The sequence below is a fragment of the Petaurus breviceps genome, unplaced genomic scaffold (genome assembly GCF_028583685.1).
Source record: "Petaurus breviceps papuanus isolate PSGF00001 unplaced genomic scaffold, PetGlider_PUasm1.0 185, whole genome shotgun sequence".
In the NCBI taxonomy this organism is placed as follows: Eukaryota; Metazoa; Chordata; class Mammalia; order Diprotodontia; family Petauridae; genus Petaurus; species Petaurus breviceps.
Window position 1 is genome coordinate 38092277 of NW_027185797.1, and position 21822 is coordinate 38114098.

Here is a 21822-nt window from a genome sequence, read left to right on the forward strand (position 1 = left end):
AGGGAGCAGTTGTTCTTCAGAGGGTCCCCAATAAGATGGAATCGCCCGCTGGTCTCCTCCTGCACCTCCCGCTTTGGGTCATTTGTCGCCACTGGTTTGTCACTGTCAGTGTTGGCTCCCTTCTTGAACCAGTATCCAAAAGCCTGGGAGCGATAGAATTGGAGAACTGAAGGGTAGGAGAAAGAGCAGGGGACCTGGATGCACAGTCCCTCTTGTACTGTCACTGCTTCCGGGACCTCCAACTTATACCCGGGCATCTGGGACAGGGACCCTGTGGACAGAAAGATACTCAGGCATCACTAATCAGGACACTTCCAGTAATATGGGCACCGTTCTTAAAGCAGGAAGAGAGCTCAGAACAGAGAGTATCAGAGCAAGAACATGGAAAGAAGCACATGAGAAACAACCACAGAACAGAGATCACTTAAAAGGGAAGAGAACTCAGAACACCAGCCTTCAAAGCAAGTAAGAACCTTAAAGACTTCAATTCCTTCATGTCCTGATGAGGAAACTGAGGCCCAAAGGGATTTAGCTGACTTGGCCAAAGAGCTCCCAACCAGAGGCAGAGGCAGAGGCAGAGACAGAGGCAGAGACAGGAAGATAGGGAAGGTCTTCTGGGTCCAAGGCCTCTGGTCTCCCAACTGCCCCCACCCCCAGACTCTTGGGGGGCTACCTTGACCCTCCCAACACCTGCCTTTACCCCACTTACCCCCCAATGCCTGGAATATCAAGGGCAGCAGCAGCAACAACATCTCTGACCCAATAGAGAGATATGCTCTGGCTGGAAATGCTAAATGATACGTCACTCCCTAGAGTCCATGAGCCCCCATAGCCAATCAACAACCAAGATTCAATGCAAAGGGGAAGCTGGGAGGAGGAAAGGCCTCTTTCCTCATAGCTCTGGGGACTGGTGAAAAATGAAGTTTGGGCCTGGAACTCTCAACAGGAACATTCTAAGCCTTCCAGTATGTGGCCCCAGGCTGTCTGTAAACCAGATCTCCTCAGAGTCTGAATGCTACAACTGAGCTAGGCAGGGTTAACACCATCCAATATAAGCTCAAGGGCAAGTCTGATCAGGCTGGAAGGCTGTGTGTGTGGGAAGGGCTGGGAAGCATAGAAGGAAGAAGACTCCCAGGTTGTCCACGCCAAGAGACAGGGAGAGGGAGAAGTGAAAGACCCAGGCAGAAAGAAATGAGCGACCACAGACCACATAGACTGAAGGGCAGCCAAAGGATAGAGCCCAAGATCAAGGCTACCTCAGCCCAGACTGAGGAGGCTGGCTGCCTCCTTTGCCTGGAGCCACTCTCTGTGCTGCCCACCACTGACCTCACCAGTACCAGACTTTAGATGGTGAATGCTAAGAAGGAGCTTTAAAATATTTCAGAGTAAGGAGGGACCTCAGAACTTAGAGTGTCAGAGCTGAGAGGAACCTTAAAATAGGAAATATCTGGGTTAGGTTAATGATCAATAGTATATACTCTAAAGCCTGCATGTACACCAATAGGTTGAAAGAATCTATAATCACACTTCTCTCTGAATAAACTTGAGCTATATGATTCCCCCATAGGGACTCCTTTCTCCCTTTCATATCTCTCTGAGAATTCATGCATTAAGCTGGTCTTAAGTGCAACGCAAGGCAGCTGAGGGGATTCTGACACAGGGGTCCTTACAAACACGGAAGCAATAGGGTCTGAAAGCCAAATCTCCCAAGAAATCTGAAGTCATTCAGAAAATCTAAGAACCAAGAAATTAGTTGTTGTTTAAAGGACCAATGAGGGGTGCCTAGGTTGCTCTGTGAATAGAGCACCAACCCTAGGGTCAGGAGGACTTGAGTTCAAATCCAGCCTTAGACACTTAATACTTACTAGCCATGTGACCTTGGACAAGTCACTTACCCTGTGACTTGCCTTCCCCGCTCCAAAAAGCAAAAAAAGAAAGGAACCAATGACATCATGTGAGTGATGCCTTGACTTGCATGTGAACTGGATTTAAGTGAGACAGAGCTGTGCAAAGTCATCTCCTCCAGAGTCGTTGAAGCCCAGTGGTAAGACAGAAGTCTAGACAACTGATGATGGCCCATAATTCGGTGAATGACCTTGACCTTTCTAAGTTAAAATCTTTCCCAGGTCTCAGTTTGACTGGGGCAACACCCATTCAGTGACTAAAGGATAGGTAAGAATTGAGACAAAACTTTGCACAGTTTATCATCACAAAGATCTGGGAGGGGAAGACTCTCAGACTTTCTGGCTAGAACAGAAAATAATTACTATTTACATTCATTCTAGGTCATCAAAACCTAAACATTGAGCCACAGAGGCAATTGAGGCCATTATTGCCCATTCAATGAAAGAGTATTTTATGTTTAAAGGCATAGTCACATAGCACCACTTGAACATAATGGGTTTTTTAAAGCCTGTTTTTTCAGAGCTGCATTTCAAGAAATCATAAATGAAAACTATGTAAGACAAAAAGTAAATCGCCTTTGCTTTTTAAAAAGAAAAAGTGAAAATAAATTAATTTAAATTTTTTTTAAATCTAGTCCTCAAACCCTAAAAATTATGTTCCTATGGACAGAGCATCCACAAGTAAGGGTATGGCACCCAAGTAGAGAGGGGAACCATACTTGGTGATGGGAGAAGAAGATGAGGAGGAGGAGGAGAACTTGAAAATTTGATTTCTTAAAACCATCATTAGAGTAAACTCTGATATATTTCCTTTTCTTGTGTTCTTTTCAATGTACTAGCCCGGTGCAATCTTTTTGGATCCTGAGTCATCCAATGTGTTTAGCATCCCTCCTGGATCTAAATTGTCTTTATATTCAATAAGCATGTCATCTATTCCTTCTTCCAGTTCATTTGTAAGAATGTTAAGCAACACAAGGCTAAGCACAGATTTCTCAGACATGATGAACTTTTAACAACTACTCTATGGATTCCAATATTCAGCTACTTCCAAATTCACCTAACTGTAGCAGCCCACATCTCTGTATCTTCTCCACAAAAATAGCATGAGAAATGAAGTTAAATGCTTTGCTTAAATGGGAGAAAGTGTCTATACCTTCCCCTGGCCCATCAGTATTGTAACCCTGGAAGAAAATGAGTTTGCTATTTCATAACCTCATCCCAAGGAAGATCCTCACTTAGTGATCATAGCTTCCTTTTATTAATGCTCTCAGAAAATATCTGTAATAATTCACAGTAGAATTTTGCCAGGAATCAAAGTCAAACTCACAGAAAAGTTTACAAAGTTCACCCCCTTTTCTCTTTTGAAAAATCTATGATTTGCTTTTCCAGTCCCTAGACACTTCAATCAGTATTCATAATTGTTCAAAGGTTTCTGCCAATTCTTTCAGTACCCCAGGATGTGTTTAGGTCTGATTACATAATGTCATTGAAAGCTTATAGATTCTGTTTCAGTATCTCCTCATTTACCTTTGTTTTTTACTTCCTATTAATGACTGTTTATTCTATCTTTCTCAGTCCAAGAACCATTCTCCTTGGGGGACTGGATCTGTGAATCCATCTTTTTTGGATCAGCTTAATCAGAAGAATTTTAGTCTATGGAATTCTCTTTCACCTGAAGCCTTTGAAAACCAATCTCACAAGATCTAGGGCTTTTGTATTTTCCTTTCATTTTGTATCATAAACTCTAAGATGGTGAGGTCCCTTTCTCCAAAGTTCTGTTCATTTCTATTTCAGTCACCACTTCCCCTTTATTAGTGAGAATTGAGGCAAGAATAAGATGTCACATTGTAACTTCCTGTTAAAAGGCAAAGTTATCACTAAGACTAACAAAGAATTTTTACATGGGCCTGATTCAGGCAAAGAGCAGATATGTGATTGATTAAAGTGTCATATCAGTAAATACCATGACTCATGTTATATTGGTCATCTTTTTTCCATTCTCCTATCTAGGTGGTCTGTAATATAATCGCACAACTATGTCATTCTTTCGTGTCCCCTCGTTAATCATTTCCCAGATTCCTTCCATGATACTTCCTCCATCCAGTTTCTGAATCTTCTCACCTGTGGAAATCTTATGTTACTAACTATTCTGTTTCATTTTCAATGCAATATAGCCTGCCAATACCAGTTTAAGCTCCATCCCACCAAGTAACAGTACTAACTCAGAGGGAGCATTTGCCTCTTTGCATTAGGATCTTGATTTCATTTTGCTAATTGCCCATACTTTTTGCGCTTATTTATAAATATTTGTTGTCCAGCAGAAATCATTGTGACTGGCACAGAGTTTGCCTTCTCTTGAGCTCTCTAATCTCCATCTTTCCAAAGGGTAGAGGAAAACCCAAAAGACCATAATGGAAAGATACCTTTCTATTTTAAGATAATGAGATTGATTCCTAGAGGTTAGTCAAGGGCAAAAGTCCTAATTCTATGTGTCTTCCTTTCTCTGAAAAGTAAAGAAAATCACCTTGAAAATACATTTTGCCAGTAAAATTCATTAAATGCCCTGAGCCACCAGGTCAGCTGGCAATTAGCAGACATAGAGGAGTCTCTCAGTCATTTGAGCTTTAAATGGACAAGCCACTTAATACATTCTGTATCTCTGAACATCTGTTCCTCATATGTAAAATGGGGATAATAATAGCACCCACTTCACAAAGTTGTTATGAGGATCAAATTACTGCAATATAGGAGTCTTGAGAACCCTAGGATGCAAGGGTAAAAGACATAGGTCTGCCTTGAAAGAATTTGACCACTCAAGCCTTCTTTCAGTCCAGATAGTGAGTTTATTAAAATACCAGTTGGAGTAGACAAGATTCCTAGTGAGTCTGCATTTGATAGAGACAAGACTGATGTTTTTTCTAGGAAAAAAAAAGATTGTGAGAATATTTGGATGGATTAAGTAGTGGTGAATGGGGGGGGGGGGGGGGGGGGGGCCAGAGGTGGACCAGAGGTAACAGAGAAAGGAGATATAGATGGGATTAAGGAGTGCCAAGCAAGCTAATTAAGTAATCAAGGTGCACTGAAGTGGGCCAGATGCCTTAAGTGCAGGCACTGGTTACTAAAATGTATGGGAAAATTCAGGGACCCAGTTGGAGGTAACAGAGAATGAAGGATTGGGTTGGATCAGGGGCCCAATGAAAGGACAGTTTAAAAGATTATACTGAGGTGAACCCAATGCCTCAGATGAACACCGGGGATCTGGGTTCAAGGGCTGGGTTCCTGAAATTCATGGGAAAATTCAAGGGAGGGCAAAATCCCACACTCTGTCAAAATTGCTTAATACATATAAAGTGCTTCACAAACCTTAAAACATTAAATAAATGCTAGCTATTAATTGAATTTAGCACAATCAATTATCCACAAGTTTTTCTTTTTTCCCCTCACATTGTCTAATAAAATACAGGGTTCCCTAAAGTCTGGACACATAGGAAATCACATTAACTATGCATATTCCTATTTGCAAATATGAATGAAATTTTCAACCACATTTTATTTAATTAGCATAAATCAGTTTCCATAGGAAGACATGGGAGTCACATAGGAAATCTCATTAATTAATTAAATTAAATTAATATCATCAATATGGAAAACAGCTAATGAAAGTTTTTATTCCATATGAAATTGTCATGGTTAAAATTTATGCTAATTAAATAAAATGTTGAAAATTTCATTCATTTCATACTTAATGAGATTTCCTATGTGTCCAGACTTTAGGGACACCCTGTATAAAAAATATCTTCAAACTGTATTAAAATTCTCTAATCTTTATCTAAAAAATATTCTGAATAATGTAAATAATAAGTGAGCAAAATTTTTAAATAGGAAGTGAAACTTGAGTAATTAACATGGCCACCAGTAATATGGGGCAAGAGGGACAAGAGTGGAGTCAATGCACCATTGTTCCCTCAGCTACTCTGAGAAACCAGAATACAGTCCCTCTTTGCTGGATTCTGGATTAATATGCTAAGCTTCCAACCAGGAAAAGGAAAAGGCTCCAGCTGTTAGAATGTGTGGAGTCAATCTCCTGCCAAAGTTCCTCCATCTGTGGTTATAACTGCTTCGCCCATGGCTGAATCATTAGTGCTACAACTGCTACATCATTCATCACACCTGCCTGTCACTATGCTCTCTCCAACTCCTTTCTTTATACCATATGGAACTTTTACAAAAATTGACCATGTACTAGGGCACAGAAATAATGTAAACAACAGTAAAAAGGCAGAAATAATCTGTATATCCTTCATGGACCATAATTCAATAAGAATAATGTGAAAAATGAATATTTCTCTCTTCTATTTAATAACTAATTATTGCATTAGGACCAATGTTTTTCCATTTTTTTACTTCTGCAACCAGAAACCAACCACTGTGGTAGAAATCTCTCTTAGAGATTTACCCAGGTCAAGACCTAATCAGACAGTAAAAGAAATTCTAAGTTTAGGGTAATGGGTGTGTTCCTGCTCATTGTGTTTTCTCCCCTGGTCCTGGGGAAATGTTGGTCTCCCTATTATCAAGACAGGTGATATGGAAATTGATGTCTCTTTGACTAAGATATGAGTGACCTAAGTGGGGTCCCCAAGATAGCCTACCTCCCATTTGATTAACCAATTAGAGGTAACTGGTAACCCTCAAAAACACTTCTTTGAAGGGCATATAAACTGTCACACACACACACACACACATACATCCATCCAACATTAGGGGTCTTTGGTCTAAGAGAGATGGCCAAATGACCAGCTTTTTATTGATAACCTGCTAGTCTTTTTAATAAAATGATTACATTGCCCAGAAACTGTCTCTTGAACTTTTTAATTGTCACAATAGGTATCACAAACAAAAAGTAGAGCCCCAAATGGAGACATAACAGTGAAATCTTAAATGAGTAGGCTAAGAACAAATCACATAAACAACTCATTACTATGCAAAATAAAATGATAATGATGAAACAACATAGCAAAATTTCTCAAATGCAGCTAAGGCAGTCCTCAGGGGAAAAATCATATACTTACAATAATATGTTAACAAAATAGAAAAAGAGAAGATGAATAAATTGAATATTCATGTTTTTAAATTAGAGAATTAAAAAATAAACAAACTCAAAATAAGCACAAAAGAGAATTAAAAATTAGAAGTGAAAATAGACAAACTAGAAACATAAAAATGATATAACTAAATGCCAGGGTTTGGCTTTGTTTTTTAAAGGACTAGATAAATCCATCAACACTTATCTAAGATGATTTTTTAAAAAGAGAGCAGAAAGGGGCGGGCAGGTAGCACATCGAGTAAGAGCACCGGTTCCAGTGTTGAGAAGACCTGGAGATCGAATCCTGGGCTCAGACACTTAGCACCCACCCAGAAACACCTGGCCATGTAACCTTGAGCAAGTTACTCAACCCCGATTGCTTAGGGGCGGCCAGGTGGCTCATCGAGTAAGAGCACAAGCTCCAGTGCCGGGATGACCTGGATCAAATCCGGGCTCAGATACTCAGCACCACACCCAGATATAATAACTGGCCGTGTAACCTTGACAAGTTACTTAACCCCAATTGCTTTAAAAAAAAAAGAGAGAGAGCAGAAAATCAAATCAATAAAATAACAAATGAAAAAGGTGAAATCGCAGCAAAACCAAAGACTAATCAGAACATAGTATACACTATTATATGCTAACAACACTAAGAACACAAAAAATAGAGAAATGCCATCAAAAATACAAAATAACAAAACTCTCAGAAGACCATGTGAGAAATGTGCTCACTCTAGAAAGAAAATACTTGTTGTGAAGCCAGGAAAGTTCCCATTACATTTATTTTACATTCATTCTGAACAGGTAGCTCCCTAATGGAATACACTTGCTCAGACAAATGCAAGCCTTTTTATGCTCTGTTCCCAATTCAAATTTCCCCTCTTGCTCTCTACTGGCTAGATTCAACCTCCTGAACCACCCACTTCATGTTCTCTTACTTGATATGTTCCCCTTCAAACAGCTCATTAAGTGTGTGGACAAGCTTCTGACCTTTTACTTAATAGATCACAGCTCTGATTAGGACTTTAGACTTACATCCTGTTATCACTCAAAGCTGGGAATAGTTTTAATCCTTGTAATGGGAATATAAATTTTTAAGATATTCCCTGCCCCTAGGCTTAAGTGTACCTGGAGCCTGTGGTGGGAGGCTTGTTTCCCAGGAGATACTTTGTGATTGGGCAGTGGGTCAAGAAGTCTGTTACATTCTCTGAGCCAGGAGAAGGCTATATAAGCCCTGATGTGAGGATTTGCTTTGGGGCTCACTTTGAGAAGTGTTATGTGATTTGACCAGATGAGACTCTGGGCAGCTGTTGTTGAGAGCACCCCCACCCCTTTGAAAAACCCAGATGTTGATGCTTCCCTCTCTGGTAACTGTGATTTGGTATGAATGTAATGATTGGACAGTTTGGAGCCCTGTCTACTTGATAGGTTTTTCTGTTTTCTTGTAACCTCTGTATACTCTGAAGTTCAGGGTGCTGACATTTTCCCCCTGAACAAGGTAAATGATATATGTTTGATTGATTAAAGTAAGCTTGTTAACCCATTTTGAGTTGCTTTCCTTTATCAAAGTAGATCCAAGAACCTGTGTTGGCAGCTACCCTGGAGATGCTGGGGTGCTTGCCACTACAATCCTATAGTAAGAGAATTTCTTCTTTTGCCTCCCACAACCAGATAGAGATTTTAAATAACCCAATTTCAGGAGGGAAAAATAGATCTAGTTATAGAAAAAGAAAGTAATTCTATCAAATCTTTAAAGAACAATAACTATAAATACTTCAAAAACTACTCTCAAAAATTGAGAGGGGGTGGAGGGGAGGGGTACCCTACCAGAATTTTTTATGACATATAGTCCTAATGATAAGGTATGGGCCCTGAAAACCCCCCTTTGAACTTTCCTGGAACTTTCCCACATGGTCAAGACTCTGATGTTCCCCTGAAGCATTGACCCATCCCAGTAATCCTCGAAACTGGTCTTTCATTGTGTCCTATGCCCAATCTTCAATTCTCTGTTACCTTTAACCTAGTTCAGTCCTTCATTGTTACCTCCAGATCACTCCCAGCTATTTCCCATCCTTGATCTCACCTAGATCCCATTCTCTCTTGTCCGTGTGGTCCAGGTCACTGGTGTCACCTAGAGTACTCAGTCCTTCTCTGTTATCTCACAGTCACCCCAGATTATTTGACTTCCTTCCCACAGTCTTTATTCATATAAGATCCATCTCACCTCGATTAAGATGCTTAGATTCCTTAATGCCAATATGCCAACATGACAGATTTTTAGAATCATGCCCACGCTGACCAGTGTTTTAGTAAACCTTGTCTTTGGTTAAAAGAAGGCTTGGGTTGAATTCATTAGGGGCAGGACCTGTGTCACTATTTCCTGGTCCAAGCACCCCCAAACCTCAACACTAATACCTAAACCAGGGAAAGATAACACACAGAAAGAATATATAGACAGATATCATTAATTAATAATCAAAAATTTTAAACAAAATCCTAACAAGCAGACTACACCAATTTATATAAGAAATTATTCATTTATGATTGAGTGGGATTTATACCAGGAATTCAAGGATGGTTCAAAATTAGGAAATGTAATCAATGTAATCAAGATTATCCATTTTGCATTTTATAATACTCTCTAACTCTTGTTTGGTCATAAAGTCTTCCCTTCTCCATAAATCTGACAGGTAAACTATTCCTTGCTTTCCCAGATAGCTTACAGTATGACTAACAGAAAAATATGTATATTCTTTAACTGATCCATTTAGAAGATACTATAATATCTTTTAGCTCTAATTTTAAGTCTTTCAGCTCTAGTTTCTCCAGAAATTTGTTCAGTTCCATATTCAGTTCCCTTCAGTTTACCTTTCCATTAGACTTATCCAAAACTGGCAAAGGAATATTGAAGTCTCCTGTCACTATTGTGTTACTATCTGTGTCTTCTTGAAGCCCAGATGTTTCCTTTGTGAATCTTGATGCTAAGGCATTTGGAGCATATAAGTTTATAAATAATATTTGTTTGTTGTCCGTATTTCCTTTCAGCATAATATAGTTTCCTTGTTTATCTTTTTGTTTTTTGAATGTCTGTTTTTACTTCATATGATAACATTGTAGCAACTCCTGCTTTTTTGGATTCACTTGATACACAGTGAATATTTTTTATTCCCTCAATTTTATTTTATGTGTCTTTGTTTTTCAATTGTGTTTCTTATAAGCAACATTTCTATGATTTTGTTTTCCTATGCAATTTGTACTCTTTTTTGTCTTATGGTATTGCTTAATCCATTCACATCTAAAATTATAAGAGATTTCTAAAACTGTGTCTCTAAACAGGCATCTCTAAAATGTTACTTTTTTCAAGTTATGATTTTTCCCCTCTTCTGCATTAAGCACAATATTATTTATTTTGTTTTTAATCTCTTTTTAAAGTGACCCTGTTCCCACTGATTCTCTTACCATCCCTGGTGCCCTCTTTTCACTTGTTAAGTCAGAGGTGACTGGTTCTAATCAGAACTGTGACCTAGCAGAACCAGATCTCTGATCAGGTAAAAGCTTCTGCTTTTATCTGGTTATAAAGTTCTACCTCACCCCCTCCCTCTTTTTTCTGCTCAGTCAGATAGATTTCTTCTTTCTCTCCTCCGCTTTATACAGTATGTGAGAAACACCCTCACTCTAGTAAGAACAATACTCACTGTGAAGCCAGGAAAGTTCTCATTTTATTTTACATTCACTCATTTCTAATGATTAGGTAGCTCCCTAATGGAATATGTTTGTTCAGATGATGCAAGCCTTTTTATGTTGTTCCCAATTTTAATTTCCCCCTTTGCTCTCCATTGGCTAGATGCAGCCTCCTGAACCCCCCACTTCATGTTCTCTTACTTGATATGCTCCCCCTCAGACAGCTCATTAGGTATGTGGACAAGTTTCTGACCTTTTACCTGATCAGAGACCTGGTTCTGCTAGGTCACTGTTCTGATTAAAACCAGTCACCTCTGACTTACATCCTCTTATCACTCAAAGCTAGGAGTAGTTTTAATCCTGTGGAAACAGAATTCTTTTTTTGTTTGTTTCTCACAAATTCCTCCTCTTTTCTTTCATTCAAATTCTGTTTCCACATCTTTTCTTACATCTAGTTAATACTCCCCTTGAAATGGACAGAGAGAAATGACCCAAGCCAAGCCAATAGTTCTGAGCATCAGTTTATTGAGCTGGCCAGCAAAAGTCTCCCAAGGAAACCTTAGGAGAGCTGCCACTACCATCATGAGGGGAAGAATATTTAAAGCCAAAAACCACAAAACAGGTGTGGGGAGTAAAGTTAATTTGACAATGACAGATAAACATGTCTGTTACAGCCAGGCCCTGATATGGACAGTTGTATAGTCCTACCCTGATTTATTGAGGGACCTAGATGTCCATGTCCTGCCCTGGGTCATTCTGACATCTTATAAGGAAGTACAGCAAGGTTGGTCTTACTATTGTATTGCAAGAGAGGGGCCCCTGGCTAGGCACGTATGAGTTTAGAAAGAGTTCAGTAACTTTCCACACTTGTTACATACAGGGGCTTGATATATGAGGCCATGGTCATTTCACCATGATCACTTTCTTTCCCATATGAATTCTTCCTCTCATCTATCTCCCCATAATAAATATGGGAAAGGGAAGAGAGAGAGGTTGATCAATGCATTGACAAATCAAAGTGGGCAGTCCCCTTAATAAACACAGATACAGAGACCCAAAAGAAAAACAATAATAAACAATCAATTTGCCCTTTAAGATTCAGAAGTCTCATCTCATACAGCTGTTGTGGAGAACATCATCTGGTGAAGTTTTCTGGTCTGGGTACTTCTTCCAGTCATATCCAGCACAGCATCCCAGCATCTTCTTGTCATCTTCTTGTAGAAATACATTATCTTATATCCAATTCTCCTACAAAACTGATCGACCCTTATGTCTCTGTTCTCATAAAATCAAAATTGGAAAATCTTGGACAATTGTCCATTATTACCTAAGGAATTAATAACAGGCTCCAATACTTACATAATACATTGAGTACTCAATTTTAACACAATATATATCAAGTCATAAAACAATTCCAACTTCTAGTCATGTTATGCTTTTTTTAAAGCATTTACTAGATAGACCACAAACCATTTTTCTTTTAATATTAACTAATTGTAACAAAGGCAAGTATGATATTAATTAGGTAACAGAATAATATCCTGATTTCACAAGGTTTTGATCTCATTGTTTCCATACCATTATGAAGATACAGGAATATATGCTAGTAACAGATAATAAGGCTAAATAGTTTGTTGTTGTTTGAGCTAACATCCTAAGTCAAATAACTTAGTTACATGTTATTATAGTAACTTCAGCTGCTCAAGTACCAGTCTTATTAATAGATTTGCCATTATGGTCACAAAACTTTTCATTATAGAAATTTGCTATAAAAGAGTAGGAACATAACTAAAGCAAGGAAACATTTCCCTAACTTCATGTCAATTCCAGGCAGAAGTTGTGAAAACTGCCAAGTTCATTGAGCCAGGTTTAAAGTCTTCCAGGTGTCATGGTATAATGATAATGGGATTTAAGATCCTCCCTGCCCATTAATAAGCCTCACATGGAGCCCATTGTAGCAGCAAGTACCCCAAGCGAGTCCTCAGGGTTTGCTGCCCATACAGGTTCTTGGATCTGCTTTGTTAAAGGAAAGCAACTCAAAATGGGTTAACAAGCTTACTTTAATCAGTCAGACATATATCGTTTACCTTGTTCAGGGGAAAAAGGTCAGCACCCCAAACTTCAAAATATACAGACAGAATTATCAAGACATTAACAGATCAAGTAGACAGCTTTCCAAACTGTCCAACCATTACATCCATACCCAATCAACATCTGGGTTTCCACATCTGGGTTTTTCAAAGCTGGGGGACTCTCAACAATGGCTTCCCAGAATTCAGATCAAATCACAGAACACTCCTCAAAGTGAGTCCCAAAACAAAGCTACACATCAGGGCTTATATAGCCTTCTCCTGGCTCAGAGAATGTAACAACCTTATTGACTCACTGGCCAATCAAGAAGTATCTACTGAAAAACAAGCCTCCCACCCCCATGTTTCAGGTGCACTTTAGCCTAGGGGCAGGGAAGATCTTCCAAATTTGCATTCCCATTACACCCATTTAGGGAAGCTTGCTTAAGGGAGGCTTACTTGTAGGAAGGCTTTCACACCTTTTGCTAATTTCTAATTAGGCACTGAGTCACAAGGTTTGTGATGCCTTCTGGCTCTGAGAAGTGTATATATTCTCTGAGTCGGTATTTTGATTTGGGGGCTTGCTTATGAGAAGGATCTTGTGATTCCCTGGTCAAAATTCTGAGTGACTATATGTTCAGAGCTGTAAAGGCTTTCTCAATTCAAGGATGTATGTAATGTGTATAGGAATACTGCTTTGATTCAGGCAGTCTGCATCCTGTCTATTGGTCTTTATTTCTCTACTTATATTTTCTCTGAAGTTCAGGGTGCTGACTTTTCCCCTAAACTAGTGATCGTGATTTAAAAGGATTGTTGACCCCTTAAACAACTATCTCTCCTAGTGAAGCAGATCTAAGAACCTGTGCTAGCATCCATCCTGGGTATGCCAGTGTGATTGTCGCTGTACATAGTGGGGAAACTGAGTCAGAAAAGCCCTACCTTAGCTCATTCAGAATAGTCATTCTCCCAACTTTCCCATGAAATCACCCTTCTCCAGTTCATAGATGCACCTCACAGGGTTGCTGGCATCATGGATCAGGGGCTCAACAGCATTTCTCAACATCCATACCTGGAGTCAGACTCAGAATAAGTTAACAGTCTCATAAAGTCTTAAATAGCAATCTCCAATAATCAATTTCAGATATGACTATACTCTCATATTGGTTAAGGAACATCTTTAAAGTGAGCCTTAAATAGCTTACATGCATTTCAATACTTGTTCCAGTTCCTGATTAACAACAAAATCAAATCAAATTTCCCATTTCTCCTCTTCACAAATAGTAAAATTACATGAAATTCTTTTCCAAAACTGAAGATGTCTCTGATTTATCTTCAATAATTAATTCAGCCGATTGTTAATACCCAATTATTCTTACATCATTTTGAAACATGTAAGGACCTTATTCCATACAGATACAGCTTTATTACAGTAACTTTAAATATATCCCAGTCTTAGTCTATGGGATAATGATTCAACATTGTGTCTGTCTTTATTTATTTTCCCTTTATCTAATTATTCCCATAACATTCAGAAATAATGTTCTATCCCAGGGATTTTATTCCTTCACATGACTAAGACTGCCCATTCAGATTAAAAATAGCAAGATTTTACATACTCTCATTATGCTCACATTTTTCACTGACTACTTGCTCTGATAACAGAAACCTGCCATAAAAAGGAAAATCAAGGACCTGACTAGATATAGTGCCAGAAGTTTTTACATAAGATGGCAAGTTTTATTAATCAAAATTTTACCTGGACTTACATTTAAATTTTAAATTTGCCCTAACAGCTAATCACTAGATATCGTTTGCAAATTCTCAGCTAACCGAGTTCCTTATTTAGGATCTCCATATATGAAAGTTTATCAATTTGATACACTTGACTTCAGTTTTGTTGGATATACTTTACAAAGAGGCTACAACTTTAAGAAAGCAAGTTGACCCAAGTCTGAGGCTTGCTGCTTGGGTAATGCTTCCAGGTTTTCCAGTTCCTAGAGTCCAGGGTCATTACCTGTGGAGCCCTCATTGTAGCTGTTGCCCCTTCCCTTTTGTCAGGTGGGGAAAGGTAAAGCTTTCTCTTCTTAATCTGATCTGGGATAAATAGAAAAATTCCAGTGCTGTTTGCAATCCTCTTGAATAACTCCCCAAATATCAGGGTCTCACCCAGAAACTTAGAAAATTCACAGTAGATTTGAACTATAGCAAATTACCTTAAAAACAGAAATTCATTAGGCCTTCTAAAAGTTATACAAAATATTTTGCAAAACATTTCTTCATATCCATATCTGACCCAGATGGCTCTGGAGGAGATAGTGAGGCTGGTAACTTTGAACAGCCCTGCCTTACTTAAATCCAGTTCCCTTACACGTTATGTCATCATCTCCCTGATGTCACGGCATTCTTTCAGAACAAAGGACAAACAATAACTTCTTCGACTGAGTCAGAGGCCAACTGCTGAGGAGTTGGAGCAAAGGAACATTCTGAAACCTTGGAATGAACAAGAAGAGGAAGAAGAAAAACGAGAAATCATGAGGAGGATAACCTGAAAGCTCAATCAGAGACACATGGTCGAAGAGCTCTATGAAAGGAAGATTCTCATTCACTTCAGTGACTATGTGGAAGTCTTGGATACTCAGGATTTTGACAGGAGAGCAGACAAGCCCTGGACTCAACTCACTGCTCCAGACAAAGCTGCTATTCGGAAGGAGCTCAATGAATTTAAAAGCACTGAAATGGAAGTTCATGAATTAAGTAGACATCTAACAAGGCTTCATCAACCGTAGCAATTGAATTCCACTTGAGTGCTAAGCTGTCTTCAAAACATGAATTTATAAGAACCGTAAGTGCTGGTATTATTCACTTCTCGCATTACCATGTAAATCTTCTGAACTGCCTTTTTTTTTAAAGAAGAGAAAAGAAGGAAAAATGAACATAATGAGGATTATGTATATTATACATATCTGTAAACAATGGTTACCATTCAGTCATCAGACCTGCTGACATTAACTTCTGACAGTGAAATGTCCCCCACCCCACCCTTGGCAGGGCCAAGGACAACAGCTTGTCATCCTCATTTTAAGACTTTCTGGTATGTAAACGTGTCCTATTTGTCCAAGCCCAGCTGGTAACTGTATCCATTCTATCTTCAGCCACCCTCATCCTTGCAACATTTATCACTCAACTCCAAAGAAAGCTGAGGCAATGGATTTCTTTCCCGGAATAACTGTACAAAATAAAAAAGTTCAGACTGGCCTTTTAAATAAAGTCCCAAGCACTAAAAAAAAAAAAAATTCTTCATAAAAGTATTTTCCTTTCTTAAAAACCACTTACAATTTATCTTGATGTTATTAATTTCTAAAAACTACAAAATTCTCAAATTCTCTGATCACAAAACCTCTTACATAATTGACTAAAATTATAAGAGGATATCCTAAGCAAGGTCTTTGCATAATTACCAAGTTTCCTTTCACAAACATACTTTTGTAAATACTTGATTTATAGAAAAAACATTTTTTTTTTGCCTTTTGGAGGGCAATTGGGGTTAAGTAACTTGCCCAAGGTTACACAGCTAGTTTTTGTGTGTGGGTGTTGTGTCTAAGGCCAGAACCGAACTTGGGTCCTCCTGACTCTGGGCCAGCACTTTACTCACTGAGCCACCTAGCCGCCCTAGAAAAAACAATTTTAACTGAAACTTCCTTTTAAATATAGACAAAACTTGGAAGTTTATGATTTTTTAAATTACAGCACATGGTCGGATAGAATGACTTAGCTTCTTAATTGATTCATCATTTTTCTCTGACAATATAATTCTTAATCCAACAACATTTAGATCATAAGAAATTGCTTTTCTCGGGACGGCCAGGCAGCACAGCAAGTAAGAGCACCAGCCCCAGTGTTGGGATGACCTGGGGATCGAATCTGGGCTCAGACACTTAGCGCCACACCCAGAAATAACTGGCGGTGTAACCTTGAGCAAGTTACTTAACCCCAATTGCTTTTTTTAAAAAATTGCTTTTCTAACACAGATGTGTAGAATGAAATGTGATTTCTCAAGTAGACTATTTGCTAAAGTACTAGAAGCCTTTAGGCCCCAGAAGTCAGGTGACCTTGGGGAAAACAAAACTCTGGAAATCCCCTTGTCACCCCACCTTCCAAATAAAGGAATGCTAACAGAGCAGCCAATCAACTTAAAAGATTACACGAGGAAGGGGAGGGTTTCGATTTTCTCAGTTTTCAGCTATATAACCCAGCTTTGGTTTCTGTACAGAGGCCTCCTCTCTCTGGACTTCCCAGTGATGGGACCCCCGCTTCTCTCAAGATTCAATAAAACTTCCTGCTTTCACCTTGAGACGTCTCCAAGTAGTCAATTTGGGGTAGGGTCTCTGTACCCCACACACAAATGATACAATTGTTTACCAAATTACACAATTTAGAAATGTAACAATGCCCTAAACATTATTATGTATTTAAAACTTGAAACAACCCATTATTGATTTAGGTGAATGTATTTCTTAATCACCTTGCACAGAGAATCATTCATCTCATCATTAATATGGAAAAACTATTGCTTTAAACTATTGTATTTATTTTCATAATAGCCAAGATTTCTAATGGAAAATCTGCTATCATTATAAATATCAGTATTATTATTATTATTTATATATAACAAATATAACAATTTCAAATTATCTCATTTTATCACATCCTTTTTAAAAATAAAACAATTCATATGCAACAAAATCCAGATTAAAATTGCTTTAATGCCATTTTTACCTCACAATGGTCTCTCAAATTTTGCAATAAAAAAGAACTTTAGAAATACAAAACAATTTAGAAATGCAGTAATAACACAAACAATAAACTTCAGATAACATCAATTGCATAGAAATGATTGATCTTACTACTTTTGGCATTTAAAAACCACTTCAAAGTTATCAGGTAGGGAACAATTACCTTAAATTAGAGAGAAAATAATTATGTTGTGTCTAACATATGCTAGTCATTGTGCCAAATAACAATATGCAAACATTTTAATTACTTATTTTTTTAAAGTCCAATACTCCTGGACTTTTAAAAGGAAATATCATCCACAAATTCATATATTCCCTTAAAAAGACACATGGCTGTATATTTCTAGCTCTGAATAAACTTTCTTCTACTTCCTTAAAAAGTTGAAGTCCTGCCCACTTTTGAGACCTCAGATAAAGTGCTATTTTAGGCATTCTAACTCCTTACTTCCATCCTTCTGTAAAGTTTTGCAAAATGTTTGAATCAGATTAGCTAAAAGGCTTATCTCATACAAAAGACTGAAGGAATTTGAATCAAGGATAACAAGGTGTGGCCAGCTTCCCTACCAAACAGAGACCTTGGGAACTTAATAATTAATTGAATCAATATCTTTACCATAGTCAATACCCATATTAAATTCAATAAAAACCCCCCACAGATCCATCCTGAAAGGTGAATAGACATAATTCCTCCTAACTTTCCATAATTTTGTTTACTGGTTAACAAATCAGGTTGCAAATTTTCATTTTCAGCCCCTTTTACTTAAAACAACATCAAGTCTTCCTTGGACACGATTTCAACATACCCAAATCATTTGAAGGAGCACCTGGGCTTGTTGCTGTCCCACCTCCAACTAAATCTTTCCTTTTTCTATTCTATTTTCCAAATATTTTTACTCTCTTTCCTAATCTTTACTTAGACCATCTCCACCCTCATTTACATTTCAAAGAAATTCTTAAAAAATCATTCTCACCAATTTTGTCCAGCTTTGCTGTATCTTAGAAACTAGAGTTAAATGCCTAACACTTTATACATGGAGAACCAAGTTTCTCCCCTTTGTTTTGTGATTTTAAACACATTGCCTGCTATCAGATATTGATTGAATTTAAACATAAAATATAAACTTTAGCTCTGAGATGTAATTAGACTTGGAAGTTCTAAAAGCTGAAGTCCTTAAAAGGTTTTTCTAGCTGCTTTAAAAAAAAAATTTCTCGGGGTGGCTAGGTGGTACAGTGAATAGATCACCAACCCTGTGATGAGGAATGGCTATTAGGTTCAGCAGGAACTCTGATCTTATCTAGGACCAGAACCTGCAATTCAGTCTGGAAAGAATTCCGCTCAGCCTTACTTGGAGTTGAAAAAGTTTATTATACGCTTTACAGTGGGCAAGGATCCTTAGGGGACCTGCAAGTGAAAGGAGGCATAGGCTTTTACTTTTTAAGGGTAGGGCTGCCATTGTCAGGGCTGACCGGATGGATTTAAGGGAACCAAGGCTAACTTGTGACTTCAGTGCATAGATAAAAAGTTAGGGTGGACTGAGAGGAACTTGTGACTTCAGTGCACAGATAGTTTAACTTGGAGATGAGATTTGGGCCAGACAGGAAGCAAGGACAAAGGATTCACAAGTTGTTGCCTAGGCAGAGTTCGGATAGGGGGAAAGGGCAGAGTTTGAGGCTGAGAAAGGGAAAACATGATTTTTTCGCAAATTGCTATTGCAATTTTACAATACAAATTGCAGTTACAATTGTACAAACTGGTTTTACAAATTGATGTTGCCGATTGATTTTACAAATTGCTGTTACAGATATAGATCCCAAGCACCCCATCACCTGGAGTCAGGAGGACCTGAGTTCAAATCCAGCCTGAGACACTTAACACAAACACTAGCCAGGTGACCTTGGGCAAGTCACTTAACCCCAATTGCCCTATCTTTCCCCTCCAAAAAGCAAAAGAATAAAATCTCTCACCACAAAACATGAAACATTTCACAAACACAGACAAGACATTACACCAATTTAGAAAGCAACTTAGAATTTGAATTCAGACCAGTCAAAAACTCAGAGTTGTCGTTTTACTCTGACTTCTAACCAGTTTCAAAAGAATCCTTCCCAAAGACCCTTCAGAACTCTGCTCACCTGCTCACCCCACCCCCAGCACCTCTAACATGCTGAGATATTTCTCATCTTCCTTCCTAGGTCCCACACCTTAATGTTCAATTGAGGTTCCAAGTGGGACCTAATATAAGCCTCAGAATTCATCAGGGAAATAATCCTTTCCTTTCCTCTTCAGCTCAGGATAGTCTCTTTTAAAATGTTCCTGTTTCCCACCACAGAAACATCCAGCCTTCTGGATAGTTCGAGAAGCCCCTCCTGGGCCCCTTCCTTTTCCAAAACTCTGTTTTTCACCCCCCCCCCCCCAGTTTCCACCTCTACAGTTATATCCTCCCTGTTCAGGCTTCTTCCTCATTATCTCATTCATAGTAGTTACCATAATCCTAGCCTTCTGCCTTTGGCTTTCTTCCTCTTTTCACAAACACTTTCTGTGCTTCCCTCAGTAGTTTCCCCAATGAGTTATCAACTCAAGTCTTCTATCTTTAGCACTTTCTTATATTAGGCCACGCCTTAGTCACAAAGTACATTTTTAAAACTTCTTCCGTCCCTGGGGACTCAGAGTCCATCCCAGAGTAATTAGTCATCTGATCCCTCTCTCTCTGTAAAAAGACTCGAGGGTGTCTCCTCCTTCTTGGCTCTACCTCAAAGACCTTAGAGCTAACTTTCTGTGCTTGGGTCTCCATTATCTGGAGTCATGCTCACAAGAGAATGCCTTCCCTTTTCCTTAGGGGAATCTTCCCCTTCTTTCTTTCCGGGGAATCCACCACTTCTGGCATCTTACTTCCTTTATTCCCCATTCTACCCTCCCTCTGAGACTTCAAACACACTGTACCACTCCCACTTCACCCTTCTCTGGCTGTTTCCCTCTAGGGAGGATGGAGTCGCAGATTCAGGCTCCACACTCACTTTAAACCAATCCAGGTATGTCTCAATCACACACACACTGAGTCTAAGTTCCATAGAATGGTCTCAACCAGTAAGGCATAAACAGTAAATTTTCTCACCCTAACCTGTGCACAGCATCTCCTGGTTGCCACAGATATGTCTCTTTATTATTTTACCCACATTCCTAGGTTCACAGCAATTTCAAAAATATTCCCAGGAAATTAGCAGTCCAAAGAGGGGAAACTCCCACTTTCAGATATTCAGGCCACTGGAAATCAATGGGATGCCTCCTGTCCTCTGAAGCAGGCATTCTCCTTTTCAATGCTGAAATCCCAGATGAGGAGCCCCCAAATTGTGAGAGACCTGCTCATTCTAGAAAGAACAATACTCATTGTGAAGCCAGGAAAATTCTCCTGAGGGAGATAACTTGGAACTCGAATTTTTTTTTTAATGAATGTTTAAAATTGTCTTAATATTTATTGAAAAAAAGAAAATACTATTAAAAAGTAATTTTCCGTTTTATCATCTCTTACTGTTGCAGTCTAAGGGTGCTAGGAGGTTCACCTCAAAAGAATTTGAAGACTCAAGCCTTCTTCAGTCCAAGTAGTGAGTTTATTAAAACATCAATTGAGCGGACAAGATTCCTAGTGAGTCTGTAGTAGTTGTGATGGCTATAGAAATGGGCCAGATTTTAAGAATCTGTGCCATTTAATGGGGGTAAGACTGATATTTTATACAAAAAGATTGTGGGAAGATCTGGATGGGATTGAGGAGTGGCAAGTAGTCTGGGGTGGGCTAGTAGACCAGATGCAGGATGAGGACCACAATGAAAGGGCAGTTAAAAAGATGATACTGGGGTGGACCAGATGCCTCAGGGAAATGCCAGAGCCTTGGTTGTTGAAATTTGTTGGAAAGTTCAAGGGCTTTTCCTTTTTAGAGGTCTCATTAGCACCCCATCATTATATCACAATAATATTCCATTATATCCATACACCATAAGTTGTTTAGCTATTCCCAAGTAGGAGGACTCTCTCTAGATTCCCATTTTTGTCTACCACAAATAAAATTTTTAGAAATGTTCTTGTGTATTTAGTTCCTTTTCTTCGAACTTTGGTTTCTGTGGATCAAAGGCTAGTGGTGGTATAGCAGGGTGGAAGGGCATAGATTAGTAACTTTTGATGTATAGTTCTAAATTGCTTTCCAGAATAACTGAGCCAAGTTCTAGCTCCCCCACAAAGCATTACGGTGCCCATTTCCCCACACCCCTCCAGCATTTTCCATTTTCCTTTTTTGTCATC

General features: G+C 38.7%; 1 protein-coding gene and 1 long non-coding RNA gene across 2 annotated transcripts in view; both read right to left on the minus strand.

Annotated features, from left to right (window-relative positions):
- Positions 1 to 848, minus strand: part of LOC138161400 (myeloid cell surface antigen CD33-like) — a 37043-nt gene extending 36195 nt beyond the window's left edge. Inside the window, exons 1-2 of the mRNA XM_069088221.1 lie at positions 710 to 848; positions 3 to 271 (exon numbers count right to left, since the gene is read on the minus strand). Coding sequence (XP_068944322.1) covers positions 3 to 271; positions 710 to 752 — 312 coding nt within the window. The 5' untranslated portion in view covers positions 753 to 848. The remainder of the gene's footprint in view (positions 1 to 2; positions 272 to 709) is intronic.
- A 10325-nt stretch (positions 849 to 11173) lies between these two features.
- LOC138161864 (uncharacterized) lies at positions 11174 to 20144 on the minus strand. The gene is made up of 2 exons (XR_011168488.1): positions 20016 to 20144; positions 11174 to 15633 (listed from the first exon to the last, which is right to left on the minus strand). It is a non-coding gene; the product is annotated as an uncharacterized lncRNA (long non-coding RNA).
- Positions 20145 to 21822: the final 1678 nt, after the last annotated feature.